Here is a 24501-nt window from a genome sequence, read left to right as displayed (position 1 = left end):
ATTTTGTTAAAATTTTATTCCTTTAGAAAATTTTGTCAAAATTGTATTTCTATAGAAAATTTTATCAAAATTTTATTTCCATAGAAAATTTTGTCAATATTTTATTTCTGTAGAAATGTTTATTAAAATTTTATTTCTATAGACGTTTTTATCAAAATTTTATTTCTATAGAAAATTTTGTCAAAATTTTATTTCTATAGAAAATTTTGTCAAAATTTTATTTCTATAGAAAATTTTGTCAAAGTTTTATTTCTATAGAAAATTTTGTTAAAATTTTATTTCTAAGACAGTTTTATTTAAATTTTATTTCTATACAAAATTTTGTTTCTATAGAAAATTTTGTCAAAATTTTAATTCTATATAAAATTTAGTCACAATGTTATTTCTATAGAAAATTTTGTCACAATTTTATTTCTATAGAAAATTTTGTCAAAATTTTATTCCTATAGAAAGTTTTGTCAAAATTTTATTTCTATAGAAAATTTTGTCAAATTTTTTTTTCTATAGAAAATTTTGGTAAACTTTTATTTCTATAGAAAATTTTGTTAAAATTTTATTTCTATGGAAAATTTTGTCAAAAATTTTTATAGAAAATGTAATTAATTTTTTTTTTCAAAATTTTATGTCTATGGAAAATTTGTACCTCTTAGTTGGAGGTACAAATTAGGTTAGTTTACGAAATCAAGAATTATACCAATCTACCAAACAGTAATCAATCTACCATTTTTGGTAGATACCAACTGTGGCTGGGAAGGTAGAGGGTGGTCCTTGTATGGAAAGTACATAATTTTGTGATATTTGCAAAAGAGGACTTTTTTTAAGTAAAAAACCTAAGGTTAAACAATGTAATTGTGCATATCTTACTGTTAGAGTCAAGAAATTTGAAATTTCTATTGAAGGTGATAAAAACTGAGTAACACATTATCGGAACATTTTTACTCCGAATTAACGTATTACAATTAAATGAAATTTTATTAAAATTTTTATCAAATGTTGATCGGAGAAATTCACTATAAATAAAACTCTTCCATGAGTGAAATCTCTCCTAGAAATAAGTACTGGCTGAACGGCTTATGGTGGTATGAGTGACATCACTTGAAGATAAATAAACTACATCTGAAAGAAAAATTATCCCCCCTGTTTTGGTTTACGAATTAGCAAAACGCAAAATTTCCCTCTATCGCTAGTTTCCAAACCATAATGATATATGATACAACATTTTTACATACTGTTCCTATGGATAAGAAAATTAAATGGAAGAAATTTCTTTCAAAATATGAATTGGTTCAGAAGTTATTTACAGATAAAAAATTTTGCGTTTTGCGAATTCGTAAACCAGAACATGGGGGTATATGTTCTTCCTTAACCTAAAGAACCAGCATCAATTCCACCAATAAATTGCAATTCGTATGCATGTGAATTTCGAAGTTATCTTCAAATCCTTTGCAATTTAGTTCAGGAGGATTATTTTATTATCTTATCCTGCGAAATATTCTGTGAAAGATAGGGTTGACTTACTTAATCCAAAATATTCATTAAAAATGCATTGCTTCATCAGTTTGTTTTAATATATTTTGAATACAATTAAAGGTATGTTTTTGAACTTATTTCATCTTTATTATGAGATTCTTAGAAATATTTAGAAACATGATTATTTAGCTGTAAAAATTGTAAAATTGAAATATTCATTTCAGGAATTATTTACAATCTTCTTGTTAAACAGATGCACCATAGAATCCATGGTACATCTAAAAAATACGATCACACCTTAAGTATTGTATCCTTTGATTGAATCCGCATTCTAGCAATTATGTGGAACTTCTAAAATAAAATATAAAATATTTGGATTAATACTCGTACATAAAAGTTAGCATTATTTTTTTTTTTTTTTAATTATTATGATAGTAATACGTATTTTCCATAAACATAGTGATAGGGAGAATAGTCCATGGGGATTAAGAAAAATCGTCCACATTAAAGGAGAAATAAGAAGTATATACAGTAGTAAGTTCGGCCGGGCCGAATCTTAAATACCCACCACAATGAATCAAATATAATAGTTTTCTTTGACAACTCTTCGTCGGTGCGGGTATCTTGATATATGTAGGATTTAAGGGGGTTTGAGGAAAGCTATTCACCCAAGCAGATGAATTGAGCCAGTATACTTCCCGAAGATAAATTTACCTATGAATACTAGATAAGATTCTGCCTATGAATACTAGATCAGATTCTGGATTTATAAGAACCAATTTTGTTTGAATTTTAGAGAAATCATAAACATATCGTGTAAATGATGAAAAAAGCCTTGATTTGAAATCTTAAATCCGTAGATTTTTACCGCAATTTTACTTTTCGTTTCAAGCAATTTATATGATCAGTGCTCCTGCTATACCCTCAAGATTTGAAATCGGTCGATCGATCAATGTCTTACATAATGGACCGGTAGAAATAAATGCGATACAAATTTTTGAGGGTCTAAAATACCAGTATATTTACAGTTTCAGGTAAAGTGGATAAAAACTACAGATTTTAGCAGCCTAAGAAATAAATCCGGGAGGTAGGTCTATATGGGGGCTATACCAAAACATGGACCAATACTCAAAATTTTCGACACACCTCTTCATGTTCCTCAAATACCTCTAAAATTCCAATTTCAGACAAATTGGGTAAAAACTACGAAATCTAAAATCGGGCGATCAGTCTATAAGGGGGCTATACCAAAACATGAACCGATACGGACCATTTTAGACACAACTCTTTATGGTCCTAACATACCTCTAGATTTCTAATTTCTGGCAAAGTGGATAAAAACTACGGATTCTATACACCTCGTTATGGTCATAACATACCTCTAGATTTCCAATTTCTGGCAAATTGGATAAAAACTACGGATTCTATAAGTCCAAGAAGTAAATTTGGGAGATCGGTCTATATGGGGGCTACAAGGAAACATGGACCGATACACCCCATTTTCTGCACACCTATTTGTGGTCCTAAAATACATCTCGATTTCCAATTTTAGGCAAATCGAATAAAAACTACGGTTTCTAGAAGCTCAAGACCCCAAATCGGGGGATCGGTTTATATGGGAGATATGTCAAAACTTCGAGCGATACTCCCCATTTTCGACACACCTATTTGTCTTAAAATACCTCTAGATTTTCAATTTCAAGCAAATAGGGTAGAAAATATATTATCTAGACGCCCAACAAGTAAAATCGGGAGATCAGTCTATATGGGGCTATACCAAAACATGAACCGATACTCCCCATTTTTGACACAAATATTTGTGGTCTTAAAAAACCTCTAGATTTTCAATTTCAAGCAAATCGAATAGAAAATACAGTTTCTAGACGCCCAAGAAGTAATATCGGGAGATCGGTCTATATGGGGGCTCAAGATATCTCTTTACATAACTCGCATAAAAACAAGATTGCACTAATTTAAGCTGGAATACGGCAGCACTTGACTATGTACCGAGCTTCCTTTAACTACGCATAGCCCATCAATTTTGATGCCACAGGCAGTAAATCTATTAAACCACAGGACTTACAACAAAGCTGGCGTTGTTCCCTGTAACCATTCAACCTAAGCTTAAAATCTGCTCCTTATTATAAAAAAAAAACAGGTCGACAGTTTTCTTCTAAACTTACTGTCAGTAGCTCCCCATCCAACAGATACGTTTTCTTTACGATTTTCTTCCTTAAGCCAAACACGCAAAGGCTCGAAATATTCAAGCAAGGCAGCTGGGTCCATAGTAGTTTCTCCAGTAAATTCTTTTAGAACTTCAGTCCAGTGACGAGAACTACCAGCAGATAGAAAATGCCTGAAAATATAAGGACAAACAAAATATAATAAATTAGGAATTTCCATGGATTGGATTTACTATAAAGCATATTCTCGTTCGAAATTTTAGCGATATCTTACTACGTGGGGAAGTTTAGTTTAGTTTTTTACTCAGTACATTAAATAGAGGTACAACAATCTTACCTGAAAGCATTCCCAGCCTCTTTGCTTTTATATATGTCGCAATTGTCCAATGTTTTGTGAGGATCTCCAGCTACATATTGACCAGCCTTTATACACAATGACTTATGGAACTGAAATTGGAATATATGTGCGGCAAAATAACGTAAGTACTCGACATCGGCCGACAAATGATATTTCGCTGGAGGGTCGAAATCACTATCATTGCGATTTATAGGAGGTTCAATACCAGTATATTCTGATCTCATTTGCCAAAAAGCACAATTCCAAGCAGATTTTTTAAAGTCATTACGATAAATGGCATAACGATATTTGTCCATTGTATATGCGAATGGAAGGAAGACAATCTTTTGTAATGCCTTAAAATAAATAATTTTTTTATATAAAAATATACGCTTACATAACACAGTATTCGGGGGACATACCGTTCTGAAGAGTTCATTTATGCGACTCTCTTCATCCAATTCAGCCACCGGTGATAGTCCAATGGTATTCAAATGTTTTACAGTAGCAACAGACAAAGCAATAACATCACCAACTGCTTCATGGAAACCTGGATTAGGGGCCCCTCTAAAGACGGTCGGTTGATCCTCATAAAGTAAATAGTATTGAATATGGCCCAATTCATGATGAACCACATACAAATAATGGGTATCTATTTCGGTACACATTTTGATACGAACATCACTATCCGCATATAGATCCCAAGCTGAGGCATGACATACAATAGTACGATCTTCAGGTTTTTCTAAAACACTTAAATTCCAAAATGATTGTGGCAGAGGACGCATACCCAGAGATTGGAAAAATTCATCACCCAATTCAAACATTTTCTTTACGGTGTAATCTTGTTTCTTCATTTCTGCTGTTACATCGGCAAAATCCTTTTTGGGGAAAGGTTTCAGAAGTTCAATTATTTCACCCCACTGTTGGCCCCACATATTACCCAGAAGATGCATCGGTATATTACCATTGGGCGCAACAATTTCTGGACCATAGTGTTGCGATAATCGTTGCCGCACATAACCATGCAATTCACGATAAAGTGGTAGAATAGCTTGATAGACATTGTCTAAGTTTTTCTCAAAGTTAGGATCCTCATAGAAATGAATCCAGAATTCTGCATTAGATGGAAAATCTACAGTAAAAGTTAGAAGTCATTATATTGTAATTGATCGCGAGTATTTCGGTCAAATTTTTGTTTATTAGCGAGGTTAATAGCAAATCAAAAACTTCGAGGAGTTGCTTTTTAGCAAACTGTGGTCACCCGAATTCGCACAATTTGGCCGAATTGAAATTGGTTGAATTGCAGGCTGCGATTTCAGTGTGTTATAGGTTATTTTTATATACAGTGACTCACAAAAGTATTCGTTTTTTTGTTTTCTTAAAATAAAATGTATTTTTTTGTAAACCGTTTAACATTTTTATTAAATAGTTTTATTAAAATTTTTCCATGGACATACATAAAAAAATTCTCACAAAAGTATTCGTCGCATCACTGACATTGTATGAAACAGTATTTTGGTCCACTTAGTATTTTGTATGGTGCCCCTTGTTAGCGCAAATGACTTTCTGTCGTCTTGGCATCGACTCTACCAATTTTCGACATGTTTCTTGAAAGATTTTTGCCCCATTCTTCCTGTAACACTTTTTAAGGGTTATCTTAGATTAAATTTAGCTTTGTCTGATCCACGATTCCAAATGAGACCCTAGTTTTCAATGGGGTTGGTATCAACACACAAAAAATTATCACCAAAATTTTTTCAATTAAACACTTAATTGAATTTGGAAACGGATTCAATTAATATGTTAATTGAATCAATTAATTATTTAATCAAATCCGAATAAAAACCAATTAAAAAATGATTGATATTTGTTACGTTTCCAATTAAAATATTAATTCATTCAATCAATTTGTTAATCATTTCGTAAATAATTTTCAATTACAAACGTGATTGAAATTTTTTCCGTTTCCAATTACACATGTGATTGATCCAATCACCTTTGTGATTGAAACTGAATAATTTTGAGCAATGGAAAGAGCGAAAAGAGAACAAGAGAATGGGTATTTATTCAACAATGTATGATGGCGAGATCAGTCTGTGGAAGTAACTCGTAACGAACGGTTGGGTTTTTGTTTTTCGCGTAAATTGAAAAACATGATTGGCGACATTCTGTCTGCTGCATTCAAAATGTGTGCATAGATATTTTGAACGCAACAACAAATCATAGCAAAGGGTTGAAATAAATAAAGTGTGCAACAACAAACGGCCACGTGGTAAAGATTTGAAAAAAATATATATATATATATGACAGAACGCATTTGAAATTACCAGTGTTTGTGGTATTGTAAAAATGGAAAACAATCCACGTTTATTGAAGGTAAGAAATTGTGAAATGTGAATACCGTTTTCCATTGAAGCCTGTTTACATTAAACGGACTAAAATAATATATTTTTTATTCATTTCTTTTAGTGACCAATTTTATTTCGTGAAATTGACCAATCAATCCCATCAACTCCATCATTTTATCAAATATATAATAATATGTTTGCAATAAAAAAGTGGGTACCGTATTGATCTTTTAAAATTATACATTTTTTTCACTCCTAGTTTTCTTAAAACCAAGAGCGGCATGGGTTTGTTGGAAGATTCACCTTGGAGTTGAGAAGTAGCGTTGGCATTAAATTGCATTTTTGTTTTACCCAAGTAGAGAGCAGTATATCTGGTATATAAACTAATGAGCTGAATTATGTAATGGTAAAAAAGTTCTTTCTTTTGGATTTAAAAATATGAAAAATATCCGAAAATAATAAAAATATGTATTTTCCTTTTATATTTTTTTCAATTTCCAAAATTTGCAAAGTATCATCAATATAATACCAAATATTACATTGTTTTCCCATTATTTTTGTCTTTGATTGGTTCAAATTTTAATAGACGATTTTAATGTGTGGAAATTTTGGAAAGGAATTGTTACTAAAATTAAATTACCGAGCTCCTTAATACACCTTTTTATGCTAAAAGACTACAACTGCAAAAGAAGATTATAAATCTGCAACCTGGAACTAAGAATTGAACTTGATATTCTATGCAGGTAATGTTTAACAAAATTAACTTTTAATTGAACAAAATTAAATTCGAATTATTCTGTTTACTTTCAGAAAAACTAGTTTAGCTTACAGGCTGCTGATTTATTGGAAATCTAGGCGCATCTACATATTAGAAGGAGCATGCTAACATGGTTATTATTATAAGGAAGATAATGATTTATATAATTTATTTTTTCACCCTATAGTTGTTATTTATAGTAGTTGTATTTGTAAGTTATGTTAGAACAAAATACAAATGACAAGAACCAAATTTATTTGTTTATTGCATAATTCAAAAAATAATAAAATATTAAATATGTTTTATAAGAAACACAAATGTTCTTTTTTTCAAAAGAAAAAAAAACTAAATACGATTTTGGGGTCGTAATATATAAATTTTTTGATCGAAATTTATAGCCAATTTCAATTAATTATTTAATTGAATGAATCAAATAATTGATTGATTTTTGTCGCGAAATTAATTAAAATTTTAATTAATTCAATTAAAACTGTGATTGAATTTTATGTTAAAAATCAATCACGTTTTTAATTGATTCAATCAATCGTGTCCGTTTTCAATCAAAATGGGTGATTGATACTATCATTTTCGTGATTGAAGACATTTCAATTAAAAAAATGATTGAATCCGCGATTTTTGTGATTGAAATCAAAAAAAAAATTTTGTGTGTAGGCTTTGCGGTGGCGTTTTGAGGTTTTTGGTGTTCTGAAGGAACCACATTTTCCCATCCCAGGCCGTGTGTTTGGGGTCGTTTTCTTATTGGAACAGGCAGTCTTTATCTCGGAATCCCATTTTAGCAGCGATGGAGTGAAGATTTATTTTCGAAATGTTTAAATACATTTTGATGTCTATTGTCTAATCAATAAAAACTGTGTTTCCACCTTAACGTGCTGACATACAACCACCATACTTCACACTTGATTTTACATTGTTTTTATTTTCAAGGCGGAAGTGATAAGAGAGAAGTTCACCAATTTGGTATTACAATGGACTGAACAGTCTAAGTGAGCCCGATACATCGGGCTGCCACCTAACCTAACCTAAGGCGGAAGCCTGGAGAAACCTTGAAAATAAAAAATGGGTTTTCCATGTCTCGGTTGAGTAAATTTTTGACACATAGTGCTAAAATTCGACTCCTATCGACATAAAAATATGAAGTGACTTGCCTTTTGAAATAGATGGACCAAACTAATTTTTTTCTTTTGAAATACGAAGGAAAACTTTCGTATGAGATAGGGGAATAAAAGGTATCTGTATTCTATCCACAAAACAAACAAAGACTAATCTCAAAAAGAAGGCTTACCAGTCTCCCCCTCTTGTTAACCTTCTATCACTTTCAAAACTTACTATTTAATTTGGCAGCTTTGTTAACCAATTCCACATATTTTGCGAAATTTTCTTTCATTGGTGTCCCGGCTTTATCATGCCACTCTTTCCAATAATGTGCCAACTCCTTGGGGTCACGGCTGTTTGATAGACGTTCTTGGATATGAGGCTCCAAACTTAAGGTACAGTCACTTGCATCTTTATAGGAACACACTTTTGTGCTGGCGTAATTTGATTCCATTTTGCTAATGGAATTCTGAAGTGTTTCAAAATCTTCAGAATTCAAAATATCGGCACCCATCTCTGCAGAGTATTGAGCCAATCGTTTTAGACAAGGATCTGAGAGTTTCTCATAATGACGTTTACGAATCATTTCCACTGATTTAAAATTTTCGGCTGCGTTACGGGCACTTATGGCAATCATACTCAAACGATTGTCTTCGGTAACATTTGTACTATATTCCCAAGCTGCTAGATATTCAATATGTTTCCTTTGCCTTAATAGTTCTCCTTGTTTGTCGAGAAACTCACGAATTTCTGGATGTTCAGCGGAGCAACTATCAGCGTACTGAGCAAGGTCAACAGTCTTTAAGACAGGATAGGAAAAATTAAGTTAAACTGCTTAGAATGGAGGAAGTTATTCCGCATTGGAATAACTGTAAATCAGGCATATCATCTTACACCAATTGGGACAGAGGACCGTCATCGAACAAAACAATCCCAGTTGGATTTGATAATTCTCTTTTACCGCATATCCTTCATTATGATGTTTCATCTACTCACCTTCAAACAGAGAAGGGTCATAAGCCCTATCCACAGTATTCGCCGCATTTTTATCACGTCAACATGCACCATCTGGACTAAAACTGGTTAATCGTTTTCTTTTGTTTTATAATTTTGCAAAAACAGGCTTTCCAGAATGGCAGTCTTTAAATGCTTATTTTTTCAAAATGCTCTTATCATGTATATGAACATCTATTTATAAACAAATTTTGCCGACATTAATAAAACAAAAGCTCTCAAACAATAACAAAAAAAAGCCGGCTGTTATTAGAGCTACAAAACAAACCGATAGCACTATCGATTGTATCGATAGTGCCATCGGTAGAATACCGAAAATTTCGGGATTCATGGAATCCCGAATCCAGGGATTTATAAAAATCGATCCCAATGGAAAGCACTAATGTTTACTACTGCTGTCACCCGGGATAAATCCCGAATCCCGGAATTTTTCGGGATCCCAAAAAATAATTCCAATTTATTAAATGTGTGGCTTTTTTGCATTTTTTTAAACACATTGGAGTCTTCATTCAGTACAAACAGCCCTTAGATTTCATACCCGACAAATTCAATTAATAAACATTTATGGTACACTTTGAGCAAGAATTTATTATACATGAGGTATTTATAAAAAGCACAATTTCGTCAAAAATCGAAGTAAACGATAAAAGTCTCCTTTGAACAATGAGTTCATGTAAAATGGAATTTGTGTCACATAAAGGTAAGTACTATGTTCGATTTCGAGTTGGAAATTTCGCGGTTACTTTATTAAAGCAGTTCAATATAAAGCAGATAAATTAACTCAATTGATGTGCAGTTTCTTGTTCCTCTGAATTTCGGCAAGAAATTATGGAAATATTTTTTTTTTCGTTTATAATTTTGATTACTTCAGGAAAAGTAATCGCGAAAATAAATTGATTTTCAACTCGAAAATCGAACACTTTAAAATAAAAAACAATGATAAATGTTCCATCGGCAATATGACAAGCCCGCGCTTATCTGATAAAAATTTGGGTGCCTTCCCTGCCAACATTTTTTGAATTTGGGGGCGCTTCTGAGAATCCCCACTACGTCGAAAACAGTCGTATACGATATCCAAAACTCCTCGGAAAAGCGCCGTCACTATTGAGAAGTTGTACCACGCCAAGTTACTACAAAAAAGTATCGCAAGAGTGCAATTATTAGGAGCCCTTCTGGATACATTTAGAAGGACGCCAATAAGAGCCCCTTCAAACAATCAGACAAAGGCCATTTTAAGATAGTTGTAAAAGAATCATTGTGGTCAAGTAAAACACGATTGTTTAGATGTTTATTAATTTTATGAAACATTAATAAATTCTCATAAATATAACATATACGACTATCACATCACATTTAACACATTTTTATGCATTAATAAGAGATTGATGTTGAGTTACAAGTTGTAAGTTAAATGTGGTAGCGTCTATCAGCCAGTACTTTTATTCCCAATGGAGGCAGCGTGTCTGGAAAAATATTTGAAAAACTAACACTTTATTCCATTTGGAAAGTCAAAAATTGTTCACCAATTTACTTTTCACAATTTTAAGCGTAATAACTATGTTTTCAGCACTTTTTTTTCGTTTTTATTGAAATAAATTATAATAAGCCAGTTGCGCTTGGTGTTTCACAAAATATAAAATGGCTCTTGTAACAATAGCGATGGCAAAATACTTTCATGCGAATAGTGATGGCAAAATACTATCACAGTTGGCGATTGTTGCAGTGTCACTTACGAGTCTGTGGTAGCGATGAGGATGAAATGGAACATTGAAATGTTGGCAGGGTTGATATTTTTAAGAATTTACTTAAAACGAAGAAAAACAAAAGGATTAACGCAAGTGTCCGAAAATATACCTCATCTAATTATAATCCTTAACATGTTTTGCTGAGTAAGATAGCGATATGAAATTGCTCTTAAATTTATTTTTTATAATTTTTTCTTTTCTTCATATTGTTGGTCTAATTGATCGTTAAATATGATAGCAATTAGAAATTGATTTTTAATTTACTCTTAAGCTGAGTACTATGTTCAGTTTTCAAGCTGAAAACCAACTTGTTTTCACGGTTACTTTTTTAATTAATTCATTTAGAAATATAAAATCATTTGCAATCAATGACTTGGATCTTTTCCATCCATTATTTGGCAAGACTTGATCAAAATATAGCCGTCTTCATAAATATATTTGTACTTTTAATTTAGTGTTTTGGTGAAAAAACCGAACATAGTATTCACCTTTATGTTCTTTTGTTGATAACATTGAATTAAACTAATCAATTTTTTGGCGATGTAGATTTTTTTTTATTTATTTAACTCATTTTACAACCAATCCGAAATGGCCATATACGGTTATAGGGATACTCAAAATAAGAATTACATTAAATTTACTTAAAAAAATTATAAAAATAATTAGGACTACAATCAAGGACTGCAAAAACTTGACATATAATTACACCTTAATACTAAGTATATATCCCCTGCCAACATTTTTTGAATTTGGGGGCGCTTCTGAGAATCCCCAGTACGTTGAAAACAATCATATACGATATCAAAAACTCGTCGGAAAAGCGCCTCACTATTGAGAAGTTGTACCACGCCAAGTTACTACAAAAAGGTTTCGCATGAGTGCAATTATTAGGTGCCTTTATAGATCAATTTAGAACGACGCCAATAAGAGACCCTCCAAACAATCAGAAAAAGCACATTTTAAGATAGTGGTAAAAGAATCATTGTGGTCGAGTAAAACACGTTTGTTTAGATATTTAATAATTTGATTAATTATTTACAAATTCTTAAAAATATAACATTTATACCACTATCACATCACATTTAACATAATTTTTTGCATTAATGATGAGGTAGAGTTACAAGTAGCGAGTTACATGTTGCGGCGTCTATCAGTCAGTGTTTTTATTCGATGGAGGCAGCGTGTCTGTAAAATATTTGAAAAACAATCACTTTATTCCATTTGGAAAATCAAAAATTGTTCACCAATATACCTTTCACAATTTTAAGCGTAAAATCTATATTTTCAGAACTTTATTTTCGTTTTTATTTAAATAAAATATAACAAGCTGGTTGCGCTTGGCGTTTCACAAAAAATAAAATGGCTTTTGTAAAAGTAGTGATGGCAAAATACATGTATGAAGTACATTTTGTACTTTATGATATGCTGCCCCCCATCACAGTAGGATGATTGTAGTGACATTTACGAGTCTGTGGTAGCGATGAAGATGAAATGGAACTTTGAAATGCTGGCAGGGTCTTACTACTATATGTAGACTACGTTACAAAAACAATTTGATATATAAATATAAAAATTTAGGAATTGATTATTACTTTTTTTGATTTTTATTACTTAAAATATTTAAAGAATTCCGAAAATTTCTGGATCCCGAAAAAAATCCCGGGATTATACATTTTGAAATCCCGAATGACAGCCCTAATGTTTACCCTCAGACTAAAAAGATATTGCATTTGAAAAACGCTAATCTTGTGTTAATTCGGTAACATTTTGTCATCATTTGTTCCGGAGGATTTAGCACTTTTTTATTAATGACAACGGCAATACTGCCAATTAACTCTTCGCTAAACGGAAATATGCGACGTACAAGCATTCAAATAGTTATTGGCATTAGGTGAATAAACCCAATAAACACAAACGTTTGAAAACTACTAAAATTCAATAATTTTTCAAACATTTTTTCAAAGGATTAGGGTAATATTCAAGTTGAAAAATTGTTGCGAAAATCGCGTTCTCAACAAAAAACAGACATTACCCTCAACAGTAAAATTCAACACAATAGCAATAATTTCTCAATTGTAATCCTCAAATTGAAATGCATCGCTACTCAATAATTTCTCAAACAGTTTTCAATGTGAGAAAAATAAAAAATTAGCATTGTTGCGAATACTTTCAAACCACAATTTGTATGAAAGTCAATCCTAGTTCTAACTGAAAGTCAATACTAAATTTCAAGGGATTTTGTAACTTTTATTATTTTTTTTCGTTAACAAATATAATAATCTTAAAAATAACATTAATAATATATAAAAAATAATAATATAATACCAATCAAAATGTAATTATCTTATTAAACGTATTAATAAATAAAACTATGAATACAATACAATGTTGGTGTCAAATAACTATTATTTAATATGCTGGCAATTTGAAATAATTACTATCGGGGAACTTGCTGGCTTGTGTGCTAGAATAGATTCCAGCAAGAGGAAATCACAAAATATCAAACTGATGACGGGTTGTAAATTGATGTAAAATGCATATTTTCATCCAGAAGTTCTTGATATAGGAATTGTTGCACTTTGTTTTAATTGGTTGCACTTTGTAAGTTTTCTGAAAACTTTTCTTTTTTGTTTCCTTCATCGGTTTTTCATCGGCCAACATCTTCCAAGAATATACCATCCAATGATTTTAGTTTTCTGCAAAACAATCGAGTTTTGTGATTTCCATTATGTTTTCATTTCACTTTTTATTTTGACTTACCAATTTGTATTTCTTCCAACTGACCACGTACTTCGTGATTTCCTCAAGAACGTTGGTGTTACAAAATTGTTGTTATTAAAATACTGGAAATTTTCAGGAACTTGATGACCAGATAATTAGAATAAATTTCCAGCAATTTCAATTCACAAAATAACAAATTAAACCGATGATGCTATGTAAATTAAACTATCGATGTGATGCGAATTATCATCCAGTAGTTGTTGATATGGAAAAACATAAATAGCAAGTTTTTTTGGTTGCACTTTGATTTTTGGAAACTTTCTCTTTCGATAAGTGTCCAAGAATCAGCATCCAAATATTTTAGTTGTCTGCAAAGAGATTTGAGTTTAGTGACTTCCTTAAAGTTTTCATTTCTTGTTTTAGTTTTACTTACCAATTATTATAAGCAATTTCAATTGATTATTAAAAAATTTCCACATTTTTGTATTTCTTCCACGAACTTTGTTGTCCAAAGTAGTATCATAGACCAAGGAAGGTATAGACATCTCAAGTTAATTCACAGCGCTGTAGTTTGTCTGCACACCGTAGATGGCTCTTTTTCGTCTGCAATTGAGTGATTTTTTAATTTGGCTTTAATTTGTTTTCTTTCCTTTGTTCTCTCGTTGAAACACCAAATATTGTGAAAGTTTATAAAATACTATTCATCACACCTTTTTTGTAATGCAAATTGACTAATTTATACGGTTATTCTCGTGTTCCAAAAATAAATTGAGTCACTTGACTGCGCAATTGAGTGGAATGACTGCGCACTGCAAGTAAACAAAACCATGGTGAATTATCAAGGTATGTCTCTATATTTTCTTGGTCTATGGTAGTATTGAAAACCATGTGGTTTTTTGTTGCATTTCAGGGTAGTGTTTTGTAAAAGTTTTCTCCAATTATCTTCAACACATTTTCAAAGTTTTCGTCAACATTTTGCCAAATTGGTTGTAATTCGCAAACAATTTGAAGATGTATTGAAGATGAGCTGTTTCAAGTCAAGTTGAATTTATGTTGAAAATGAAATTTACCCTCAAACTGAAAAGGTGTTGCATTTGAAAAACGCTCATCCTGTGTTTATTGAGAATGCATTGACCAAGGAATGTATAGACATCTCAAATGAATGCACAGCGCTGTAGTTTGTCTGCACACCGTAGAGGGCTCTTTTACGTCTGCAATTGAGTGATTTTTTAATTTGGCTTTAATTTGTTTTCTTTCCTTTGTTTTCTTGATGAAACACCAAATATTGTAAAAGCATATAAAATTCTATTCGTCCACACCTTTTTTGTAATGCAAATTGACTGATTTGTAGGTAATTCTAGTTTTCCAAAAAGAAATTGAGTCACTTGACTGTGCAATTGAGTGGAATGACTGCGCTCTGAAAATAAACAAAACCATGGTGAATTCTGCGATGTCTATACATTCCTTGGTCTATGGTATAGACATCTCAAGTGAATTCACCATGGTTTTGTTTATTTGCAGAGCGCAGTTATTCCACTCAATTGCGCAGTCAAGTGACTGAATTTCTTTTTGGAAAACAAGAATTACCGTACAAATCAGTCAATTTGCGTTACAAAAAAGGTGTGGATGTATAGAATTTTATATGCTTTTACAATATTTGGTGTTTCATCAAGAAAACAAAGGAAAGAAAACAAATTAAAGCCAAATTAAAAAATCACTCAATTGCAGACGTAAAAGAGCCCTCTACGGTGTGCAGACAAACTACAGCGCTGTGCATTCATTTGAGATGTCTATACATTACTTGGTCTATGATCTGTTGCATTACGATGATGAAATTCTAAACGGATACAAATAGCGCATAAATATGGAGCTACGGGATAATACGGAGATACAAACATTTGTTATATTAGATGTGGAAATTAATCAAATGCCCGAACTTCAATTTAATAAGTGCTCTCTAACGGAATTTTGTATGTATGCATTCTCTGCAAAATATTTGATAAACGACGTTACAAAAGATCGGATAGTGAAAAGAGCGCCAGATTTACCGAGAGTTCTATATAAACAAAAATTAATGATAAATCCTATGGCTAGGATAAGTGATAGAACCTTAACAGGTACGTATGAAGGATTCTGTTGACAAATATTATTACTGCATATGGGGATTGGGGATTACTCATATTCCAGGAAAACTTAGTGGTATTAGTGCGTTCCGATGAATTAATTTTATTTTTAAATGGTGAGTACTAAGTTCGAGTTTAAGGTGGGTACTAAGTTCGAGTTTAGCCGCTAAAATCGCTAAAGTGAAAACTAAATCAGTAAGAACAAGTAAGGAAAGTCTAAAGTCGGGCGGGACCGACTATATTATACCCTGCACCACCTTGTATATCTAAATTCTCGATACCATATCACATCCGTGTTGGGGGCTATATATAAAGGTTTGTCCCAAATACATACATTTAATTATCACTCGATCTGGACAGAATTTGATAGACTTCTACAAAATCTATAGACTCAAAATTTAAGCCGGCTAATGCACTAGGGTGGAACACAATGTTAGTACCACAGTAGTGGTGAAGGGTATAAAAATATGGGAAACATTTAAATCTGAAGCAATTTTAAGGAAACTTCGCAAAAGTTTATTTATGATTTATTGCTCGATATATATGTATTATAAGTTTAGGAAAATTAGAGTAATTTTTACAACTTTTCAACTAAGTAGTGGCGATTTTACAAGGAAAATGTTGGTATTTCGACCATTTTTGTCCAAATCAGAAAAACATATATATGGGAGCTATGTCTAAATCTGAACCGATTTCAACCAAATTTGGCACGCATAGCTACAATGCTATTTCTACTCCCTGTGCAAAATTTCAACTAAATCGGAGCAAAAAATTGGCCTCTGTGGTCATATGAGTGTAAATCGGGCGAAAGCTTTATATGGGAGATATATCTAAATCTGAACCGATTTGGCTGATATTTTGCAAGTTTTTCGAGACTCATAAAATATTCGGATGTACGGAATTTGAGGAAGATCGGTTGATATACACGCCAATTATGACCATACCGGTGAAGAATATATATGGCAGCCATATGCGTAGGAAGGCCTCTGGGGAGGGGGCTTAGACCCCCCCCCAGTAAAATTTTAGCCCCCCCCCAGAATTTGAAAACCTATTTACGATTTTACAATTTTATAAAAATTATTAAGCAAGTATATACTCGTACAAAGTTCCACTAAAGACTTTCATGCACAATCGAATTACTTGGGTTGTGGTAGAAGTTTGATATTTATGAAATAAAGCTGTGGTTGAACTTATGATTTAGTTGAATAAAAAATAGTAATTGATATTAGAACTATTCTTTCATAAATTAATATCTTAATAATGCTGCAAAAAAGCGTCGCCAAAAAGAAATGAAAATGTTCTTTTTGGGTCTGGAAGTGGTACACTCTTACTTACTCTTTTACTCTTTTTTTTAAACTATTTGAAAAAAGAAAACAAAAAATTACGCATTAAAATATAAAAAAATTAAGTAAAAAAACTTTTTGTGTAGTTAAAATAGTTAACTTCTTTGTGAGGACATTTTTGGAAGTGCTTTTAAAGTTGTGCCTTTAGAACAACTCCCAATTTTTTGCTGGGAAAAGTGTGGAACTACCCTACGGGAAATGGATCAACCACAGAACTGGTACAGGACTAGTCCCTGGTGTGTATGGACCAGTCCCAGTTCTTATCAAAACGTATGGAAAGGACCGTCCACCTTTCCATGGGTTTGTCATTGACGGAGTAAACTTACATTTTAGGACGCGTGTTGGACTCACCCCAAAGGACATGTCTTGGAACAATTTAGCAGGAGCAACCCATAAACAGGTCCTCAGGAACCAGTCTCGGACAAACTCTTAGAAATCTCTTTCAATTTGGGCTCCTAATCGAACCCGAAATGAAAAAAAAATTTGAAATATATCGAACAAAAGGTTATTCTGATAATTTTATTTCACTAAATTTTATTTCACAATTTGCACCAATTTCCCGTAGGGTACTTTTAGTTGCTTTATTATAAATTGATTCTCGAGTTATTTTGATGTCTATTTTTTTATTAAATTTTATGAAATAAAACATTAGTTGAACCTATAAGTTCAGTCTATAAAGTTTTAGCTAGGGGGGCTATAGCCCCCCCCTAGGAAAATTGTCTAGCTACGCTAATGATGGCAGCTATATCTAAATCTGAACCGATTTTTTCCAAAATTAATAGGGATCGTCTTTGAGCCGAAACAGGCCCCTATACCAAATTTTAGGACAATCGGACTAAAACTGCGAGTTGTACTTTGCACACAAAAATACACCAACAGACAGACGGACATCGCTAAATCGACTAAGAATTTAATTCTAAGCCGATCAGTATACTAAAAGTTTGGTCTATGATTACTCCTTCTTGGCGTTACATACAAATGCACAAACTTATTATACCCTGTACCACAGTAGTGGTGAAGGGTATAAAAAGGCATAAAATTATACATATTTGTTGCAGATTTCACTATAACTTCGTGGGGAATAGCCTAAAGCAAAATCGTCATTTTTTCACGAATACTTTTCTTTAATAATGCATTTTACGGAATACAAACATTGTGAAAATTTGCTTTGGGCTATTCCCCATCAAGTTATAATGAAATCTGCAACAAATGTGTATAATTTAATGCCGTTTTTTACTGATTTAGTTTTCACTTTAAGTTGAGTATTAAGTTCGAGTTTAGCCGCTAATTTTCACTATAGTGAAAACTAAATCAGTAAAAAAAGTGATAAAATTATATATATTTGTTGCAGATTTCATTATAACTTGATGGGGAATATCCTAAAGCAAATTTTCATAAAGTTTGTATTCCTTAAAATGGAGTAATAAAGAAAAGTAATCGTGAAAAAAATACGATTTTAGCGGTTAAACTCGAACTTAATACCCACCTTTAGTGAAAAAAATTACGATTTTAGCGTCTAAACTCGAACTTAATACCCACCTTTAAGGTGAGTATTAAGTTCGAGTTTAGCCGCTAATTTTCACTAAAGTGAAAACTAAATCAGTAAAAAGAGTAATAAAATTATACATATTTGTTGCAGATTTCATTATAACTTGATGGGGAATATCCCAAAGCAAATTTTCACAAAGTTTGTATTGCTTAAAATGGATTATTAAAGAAAAGTAATCGTGAAAAAATGAAGATTTTAAGGTGAGTACTATGTTCGGTTTTTTCACCAAAACACTAAACTAAAAGTACAAAAATATGTATGAAGACGATTATATTTTGATCAAGTCTTACCAAATAATGGAAGGAAAAGATCCAAGGAATTGATTGCAAATAATTTTATATTTCTATATTAAATAATTAAAAAAAGTAACCGTGAAAACAAGCTGGTTTTCAGCTTGAAAACTGAACATAATACTCAGCTTTAGCGGTTAAAGGTGGGCATTAAGTTCGAGTTTAGCCGCTAAAAACGTTATTTTTTGACGATTACTTTTCTTTAATAATCCATTTTAAGCTGAGTACTATGTTCACTTTTCAAGCTGAAAACCAGCCTGTTTTCACGGTTACTTTTTTTATTTAATTAATTTAGAAATATAAAATTATTTGCAAACAATTCCTTGGATCTTTTCCATCCTATATTTGGCAAGACTTGATCAAAATATATTTTCATAAATATATTTGTACTTTTAATTTAGTGTTTTGGTGAAAAGGCCGAACATAGTACTCACCTTTAAGGAATACAAACTTTGTGAAAATGTGCTTTGGGATATTCCACTGCTAAAATCGCCGTTTTTTCGCGATTAGTTTTCTTTAATAATCCATTTTAAAGAATTGAAACTATAAAAAGTTGCTTTGGGATATTCCGCACCAAGTTATCTTAAAATTTGCATCAAAGAGGTATAATTTTGTACTTTTTTTTACTGAATTATTTTTGATTTTAGCGGCTAGCCGTGAAAAAAAGCCGAACATAGTACCACCTTTGCAAACTGTTTTACTGGAATATATAAAACGATTTTATCCCATTTGTTTCGTTCCCGCCAATTTCAATTGTGTATATGGTCTATTCCAGAATAGTTTTCTTTTTTATTTAAGGTCTTGATAATTACATGTTGGAAGAGGAAGCGCCGTTTAATGAAAACACAGCAGATTGTATTATGATGTTTTTGAACCAATTAAAACATCCGATATGTCTGGTAGCCCATAATGGTATGAATCACGATTTTAGAATTATACGGCATGTTTTCGACAAAGTTGAAAGGGTAAACAAATTGAAATTCGTATCCATAGAATTAATTCAAAAAGACATTAACTCGTAAAATTCAATATTCTGCATTTTAAGATAACTGGGAAAAGACAAATTGCTAGACAATACAGGAGTTATAATGTCTTTTAGATTGTTCAAACACAACATCGAAACAATGTAACTCATATTGAAAGCATTCGGAACGAAATTGGTATGAATTCATTTATAATCAAAATTTACTAGATTTGTTTTGAAAGATGGTTAAAAATGAGTTACATCTATGGGATGTGTTACGTGTACTTGTAACTTATGTTTTTCTCTCCAACATTTTAGATATTTCCGTCTAATATATTTTGCGTGGATTCGCTCAAAGCCTTTCGTGAAATTGATAACATTATTTCAAGAGACCGAGAAAACAGCATAACTCAACAAGAAAATAATTTGGAGGAAAATGTTGAGAACCGATCTTTAGAAAACATACCAGATGATATAAATCCGAATGAAAATATTGAAAACGATTCCAATATTTTCTCTAATATTTCGGAAGTAACACATACAGTAAACGAAGATAATTGTAATCATCTTAGCCTACAGAAACTTAATGAAACTACTCCAAAACGTAAGGTTACCAATGATGTTGTACCAGGCATTTCAAAGAAAATTAAAACTGATAATACTATAACCAATACAAGTGTAAAACGTAAATTAAAATTCTTCACCAAAAAACGTAGTTATAGATTGGGTGAATTGTATCGGAATGTGTTCCCTGAGGAAGAAGTCGTAACAAGTTTACATACAGCTGAAACAGATGTCCAATTACTATCACAACTGATATTGCATTATGGAATAGAATTTCTGGAGTTTGCCAAACACCAAAAGCAGCCTTTCTGTGATGTGGCTAAGCTTGGTCAAAAATGAGCAAAAGTCATAAATGCATCAACGTTGTGCTCTAAAGATTTATATATAAAACAAACTTTATTATATTAAAGGAACAATGTGATAGTTAATCCATGTCAATATTACATTTACAGATTCAGTTCAACTTTTATAATTTTTTTTTTATTCAAATATTTGTAATTATTATGCTTATACAAATTTTTTATGTAAAACAAGCTTTATTATATTAGATAAACAATGTGATAATCTACGTCAATATTTTATTTACAAATAATCAAATTTTTTATTCAACAATTTGTAATTATTATGTAAATATAAATTAATAAACAACTTTACAGCTATGAATCAAAAATCATTGATTTTCATTTAATAATATCGACATACATCGGCGAAAAGTTTGGAAATATGTAATTAAATTTGTTTCATTTATATTAATGCGATAGGCCCTATTAGGGCCTATCTTGGATGAGACTCAACAACAGCTTAGGGAAAAGTCCAAACGATTTTTGATTTCGGTATGGACACTTCCGTTTACCAAATTTTATTTCTACAGAAAATGTCAAAATTTTATTTCTATAGAAAATTTTTATTTATTTTATTTTTTATATTTTTATTTCTATAGAAAATATTGTCAAAATTGTATTTCTATAGAAAATTTTGTCAAAATTGTATTTCTATAGAAAATTTTGTCAAAACTTTGTTTTTATAGAAAATTTTGTCAAAATTTTATTTTTATAGAAAATTTTTTCAAATTTTTATTTCTATAGAAAATTTTGTCAAAATTTTATTTCTTTAGAAATTTTGTCAAAATTTTATTTCTATAGAAAATTTTGTCAAAATTTTACTTCTATAAAAAATTCCGTCAAAATTTCATTTCTATAGAAAATTTGTCAAAATTTCATTTCTATGAAAATTTTGTCAAAATTTCATTTCTACAGAATTTTTTTTGCAATTTTTTTCTATAGAAAATTTTTGCAAAATTTTATTTTTATAGAAAATTTTTGTTAAACTTTCTTTAGAATATTTTATTTTTTCAAAGTTTCATTTCTATAGAAATTTTTTGTAATTTTGTTTTCTATAGAAAATTTTGTCAAAACTTTATTTCTATAGAAAATTTTTTAATTTTTTTTCTATAGAATATTTTATTTTTTCAAAGTTTCAATTCTATAGAAATTGTTTGCAATTTTGTTTTCTATAGAAAATTTTTGCAAAATTTTATTTTTATAGAAAATTTTTGCAAAATTTTATTTCTATAGAAAATTTTGTCAACATTTTTTTTCTATAGAACATTTTTGCAAAATTTTATTTCAATAGAAAATTTTGTCAAGATTTTATTTCAATAGAAAATTTTATCAAAATTTTATCTCTATAGAAAAATTTTCCACAATTTTATTTCCCTAGAAAATTTTTGCAAAATTTTATTTCTATAGAAAATTTCGTCAAAATTTTATTCCTATAGAAAATTTTGCCAACATTTTTTTTTCTATAGAACATTTTGTCAAAATTTTACTTCTATAGAAAATTTTGTCAAAATTTTACTTCTATAGAAAATTCTGTCAAAATTTTATATCTATAGAAAAATTTGTCAAAATTTCATTTCTATAGATTTTTTTTTTTGTAATTTTGTTTTCTATAGAAAATGTTGTCCAAAATTTTATTTCCCTAGAAAATTTTTGCAAAATTTTATTTCTATAGAAAATTTTGTCAAAATTTTATTTCTATAGAAAATTTTGTCAAAATTTTTTTCTATAGAAAATTTTTGCAAAACTTTATTTCTATAGAAAATTTTGAAATTTTTTATTTTATTTATTTTATTTTTTCAAAGTTTTTTTGCAATTTTGTTTTCTATAGAAAATTTTTGCAAAATTTTATTTTTATAGAAAATTATTGCAAAATTTTATTTCTATAGAACATTTTGTCAACATTTTTTTCTATAGAAAATTTTTGCAAAATTTTATTTCTATAGAAAATTTTTGCAAAATTTTATTTCAATAGAAAATTGTGTCCAAATTTTATTTCTATAAAAATTTTTTGAAAATTTTTTTTCTATTTTGTAAATTTTTTTTGCTACAGAAATTTTTTGCAAAATTTTATTTTTATAGAAAATTTTTGCAACACTTTATTTCTATAGAAAATTTTGTAATTTTTTTCTATAGAATATTTTATTTTTTCAAAGTTTCATTTCTATAGAAATTTTTTGCAATTTTGTTTTCTATAGAAAATTTTTGCAAAATTTTATTTTTATAGAAAATTTTTGCAAAACTTTATTTCTATAGAAAATTTTGTCAACAGTTTTTTCTATAGAAAATTTTTGCGAAATTTTATTTCTATAGAAAATTTTTGCAAAACTTTGTTTTTATAGAAAATTTTTGCAACACTTTATTTCTATAGAAAATTTTGTAATTGTTTTTCTATAGAATATTTTATTTTTTCAAAGTTTCATTTCTATAGAAATTTTTTGCAATTTTGTTTTTTATAGAAAATTTTCGCAAAATTGTATTTTTATAGAAAATTTTTGCAAAACTTTATTTCTATAGAAAATTTTGTCAACATTTTTTTTCTATAGAAAAATTTTGCAACACTTTATTTCTATAGAAAATTTTGTAATTGTTTTTCTATAGAATATTTTATTTTTTTCAAAGTTTCATTTCTATAGAAATTTTTTGCAATTTTGTTTTCTATAGAAAATTTTCGCAAAATTGTATTTTTATAGAAAATTTTTGCAAAACTTTATTTCTATAGAAAATTTTGTCAACATTTTTTTTCTACAGAAAATTTTTGCAAAATTTTATTTCTATAGAAAATGTTTGCAAAATTTTATTTCAATAGAAAATTGTCAAAATTTAATTTCAATAGAAAATTTTTGCAAAACTTTATTTCAATAGAACATTGTGTCAAACTTTTATTTCTATAGAAATTTTTTGCAATTTTTTTTCTATAGAAAATTTTTGCAAATTTTATTTTTTCTATAGAAAATTTTTGAAAAAATTTAAATTTATAGAAAACTTTTGAAAAATTTTATTTCTTTAGAAAATTTTTGCAAAATTTTATTTCTATAGAAAATTTTTGCAAAATTTTATTTCAATAGAAAATTTTGTCAAAATTTTATTTCAATAGAAAATTGTGACAAAATTTTATTTCTATAGAAATTGTTTGCAAATTTTTTTCTATAGAAAATTTTTGCAAAATTTTATTTTTATAGAAAATTTTTGCATAACTTTATTTCTATAGAAAATTTTGTAATTTTTTTCTTGTAGAATATTTTATTTTTTCAAAGTTTCATTTCTATAGAAAATTTTGTCAAAATTTTATTTCTATAGAAAATTTTTGCAAAATTTTATTTTTATAGAAAATTGTTGCAAAATTTTATTTCTATAGAAAATTTTGTCAAAATTTTTGTTCTATAGAAAATTTTTGCAAAATTTTATTTCTATAGAAAATGTTTGCAAAATTTTATTTCAATAGAAAATTGTGTCAAAATTTTATTTCTATAGAAAATTTTTGCAAAACTTTATTTCAATAGAAAATTGTGTCAAAATTTTATTTCTATAGAATTTTTTTGCAAATTTTTTTCTATAGAAAATTTTTGCAAATTTTGTTTTTTCTATAGAAAATTTTTGCAAATTTTATTTCTATAGAAAATTTTGTCAACATTTTTT

General features: G+C 29.7%; 2 protein-coding genes and 1 long non-coding RNA gene across 3 annotated transcripts; 1 reads left to right on the top strand and 2 right to left on the bottom strand.

Annotated features, from left to right (window-relative positions):
- Window positions 1–1550: 1550 nt before the first annotated feature.
- On the bottom strand, window positions 1551–9462 carry Acer (Angiotensin-converting enzyme-related). The gene is made up of 6 exons (XM_075293935.1): window positions 9208–9462; window positions 8446–9010; window positions 4413–5125; window positions 3991–4346; window positions 3654–3826; window positions 1551–1821 (listed from the first exon to the last, which is right to left on the bottom strand). Exons 1-6 carry the CDS (start codon window positions 9277–9279, stop codon window positions 1802–1804), a joined length of 1899 nt encoding a protein of 632 aa, XP_075150050.1. The 5' UTR covers window positions 9280–9462; the 3' UTR covers window positions 1551–1801.
- Window positions 9463–13196: 3734 nt separating this feature from the next.
- LOC142227511 (uncharacterized) lies at window positions 13197–14226 on the bottom strand. The gene is made up of 3 exons (XR_012719869.1): window positions 14125–14226; window positions 13731–14059; window positions 13197–13666 (listed from the first exon to the last, which is right to left on the bottom strand). It is a non-coding gene; the product is annotated as an uncharacterized LOC142227511 (long non-coding RNA).
- Window positions 14227–15486: 1260 nt separating this feature from the next.
- LOC142224147 (uncharacterized) lies at window positions 15487–21194 on the top strand. Its single transcript, XM_075293933.1, has 3 exons — window positions 15487–15808; window positions 19795–19961; window positions 20279–21194. Exons 1-3 carry the CDS (start codon window positions 15556–15558, stop codon window positions 20861–20863), a joined length of 1005 nt encoding a protein of 334 aa, XP_075150048.1. The 5' UTR covers window positions 15487–15555; the 3' UTR covers window positions 20864–21194.
- The last annotated feature ends 3307 nt before the right edge of the window (window positions 21195–24501 follow it).

The sequence above is a fragment of the Haematobia irritans genome, chromosome 2 (genome assembly GCF_050003625.1).
Source record: "Haematobia irritans isolate KBUSLIRL chromosome 2, ASM5000362v1, whole genome shotgun sequence".
Classification (NCBI taxonomy): domain Eukaryota; kingdom Metazoa; phylum Arthropoda; class Insecta; order Diptera; family Muscidae; genus Haematobia; species Haematobia irritans.
The sequence above is the reverse complement of the archived record's forward strand: the minus strand, read 5'-3'. Positions and strand labels throughout refer to the sequence as shown.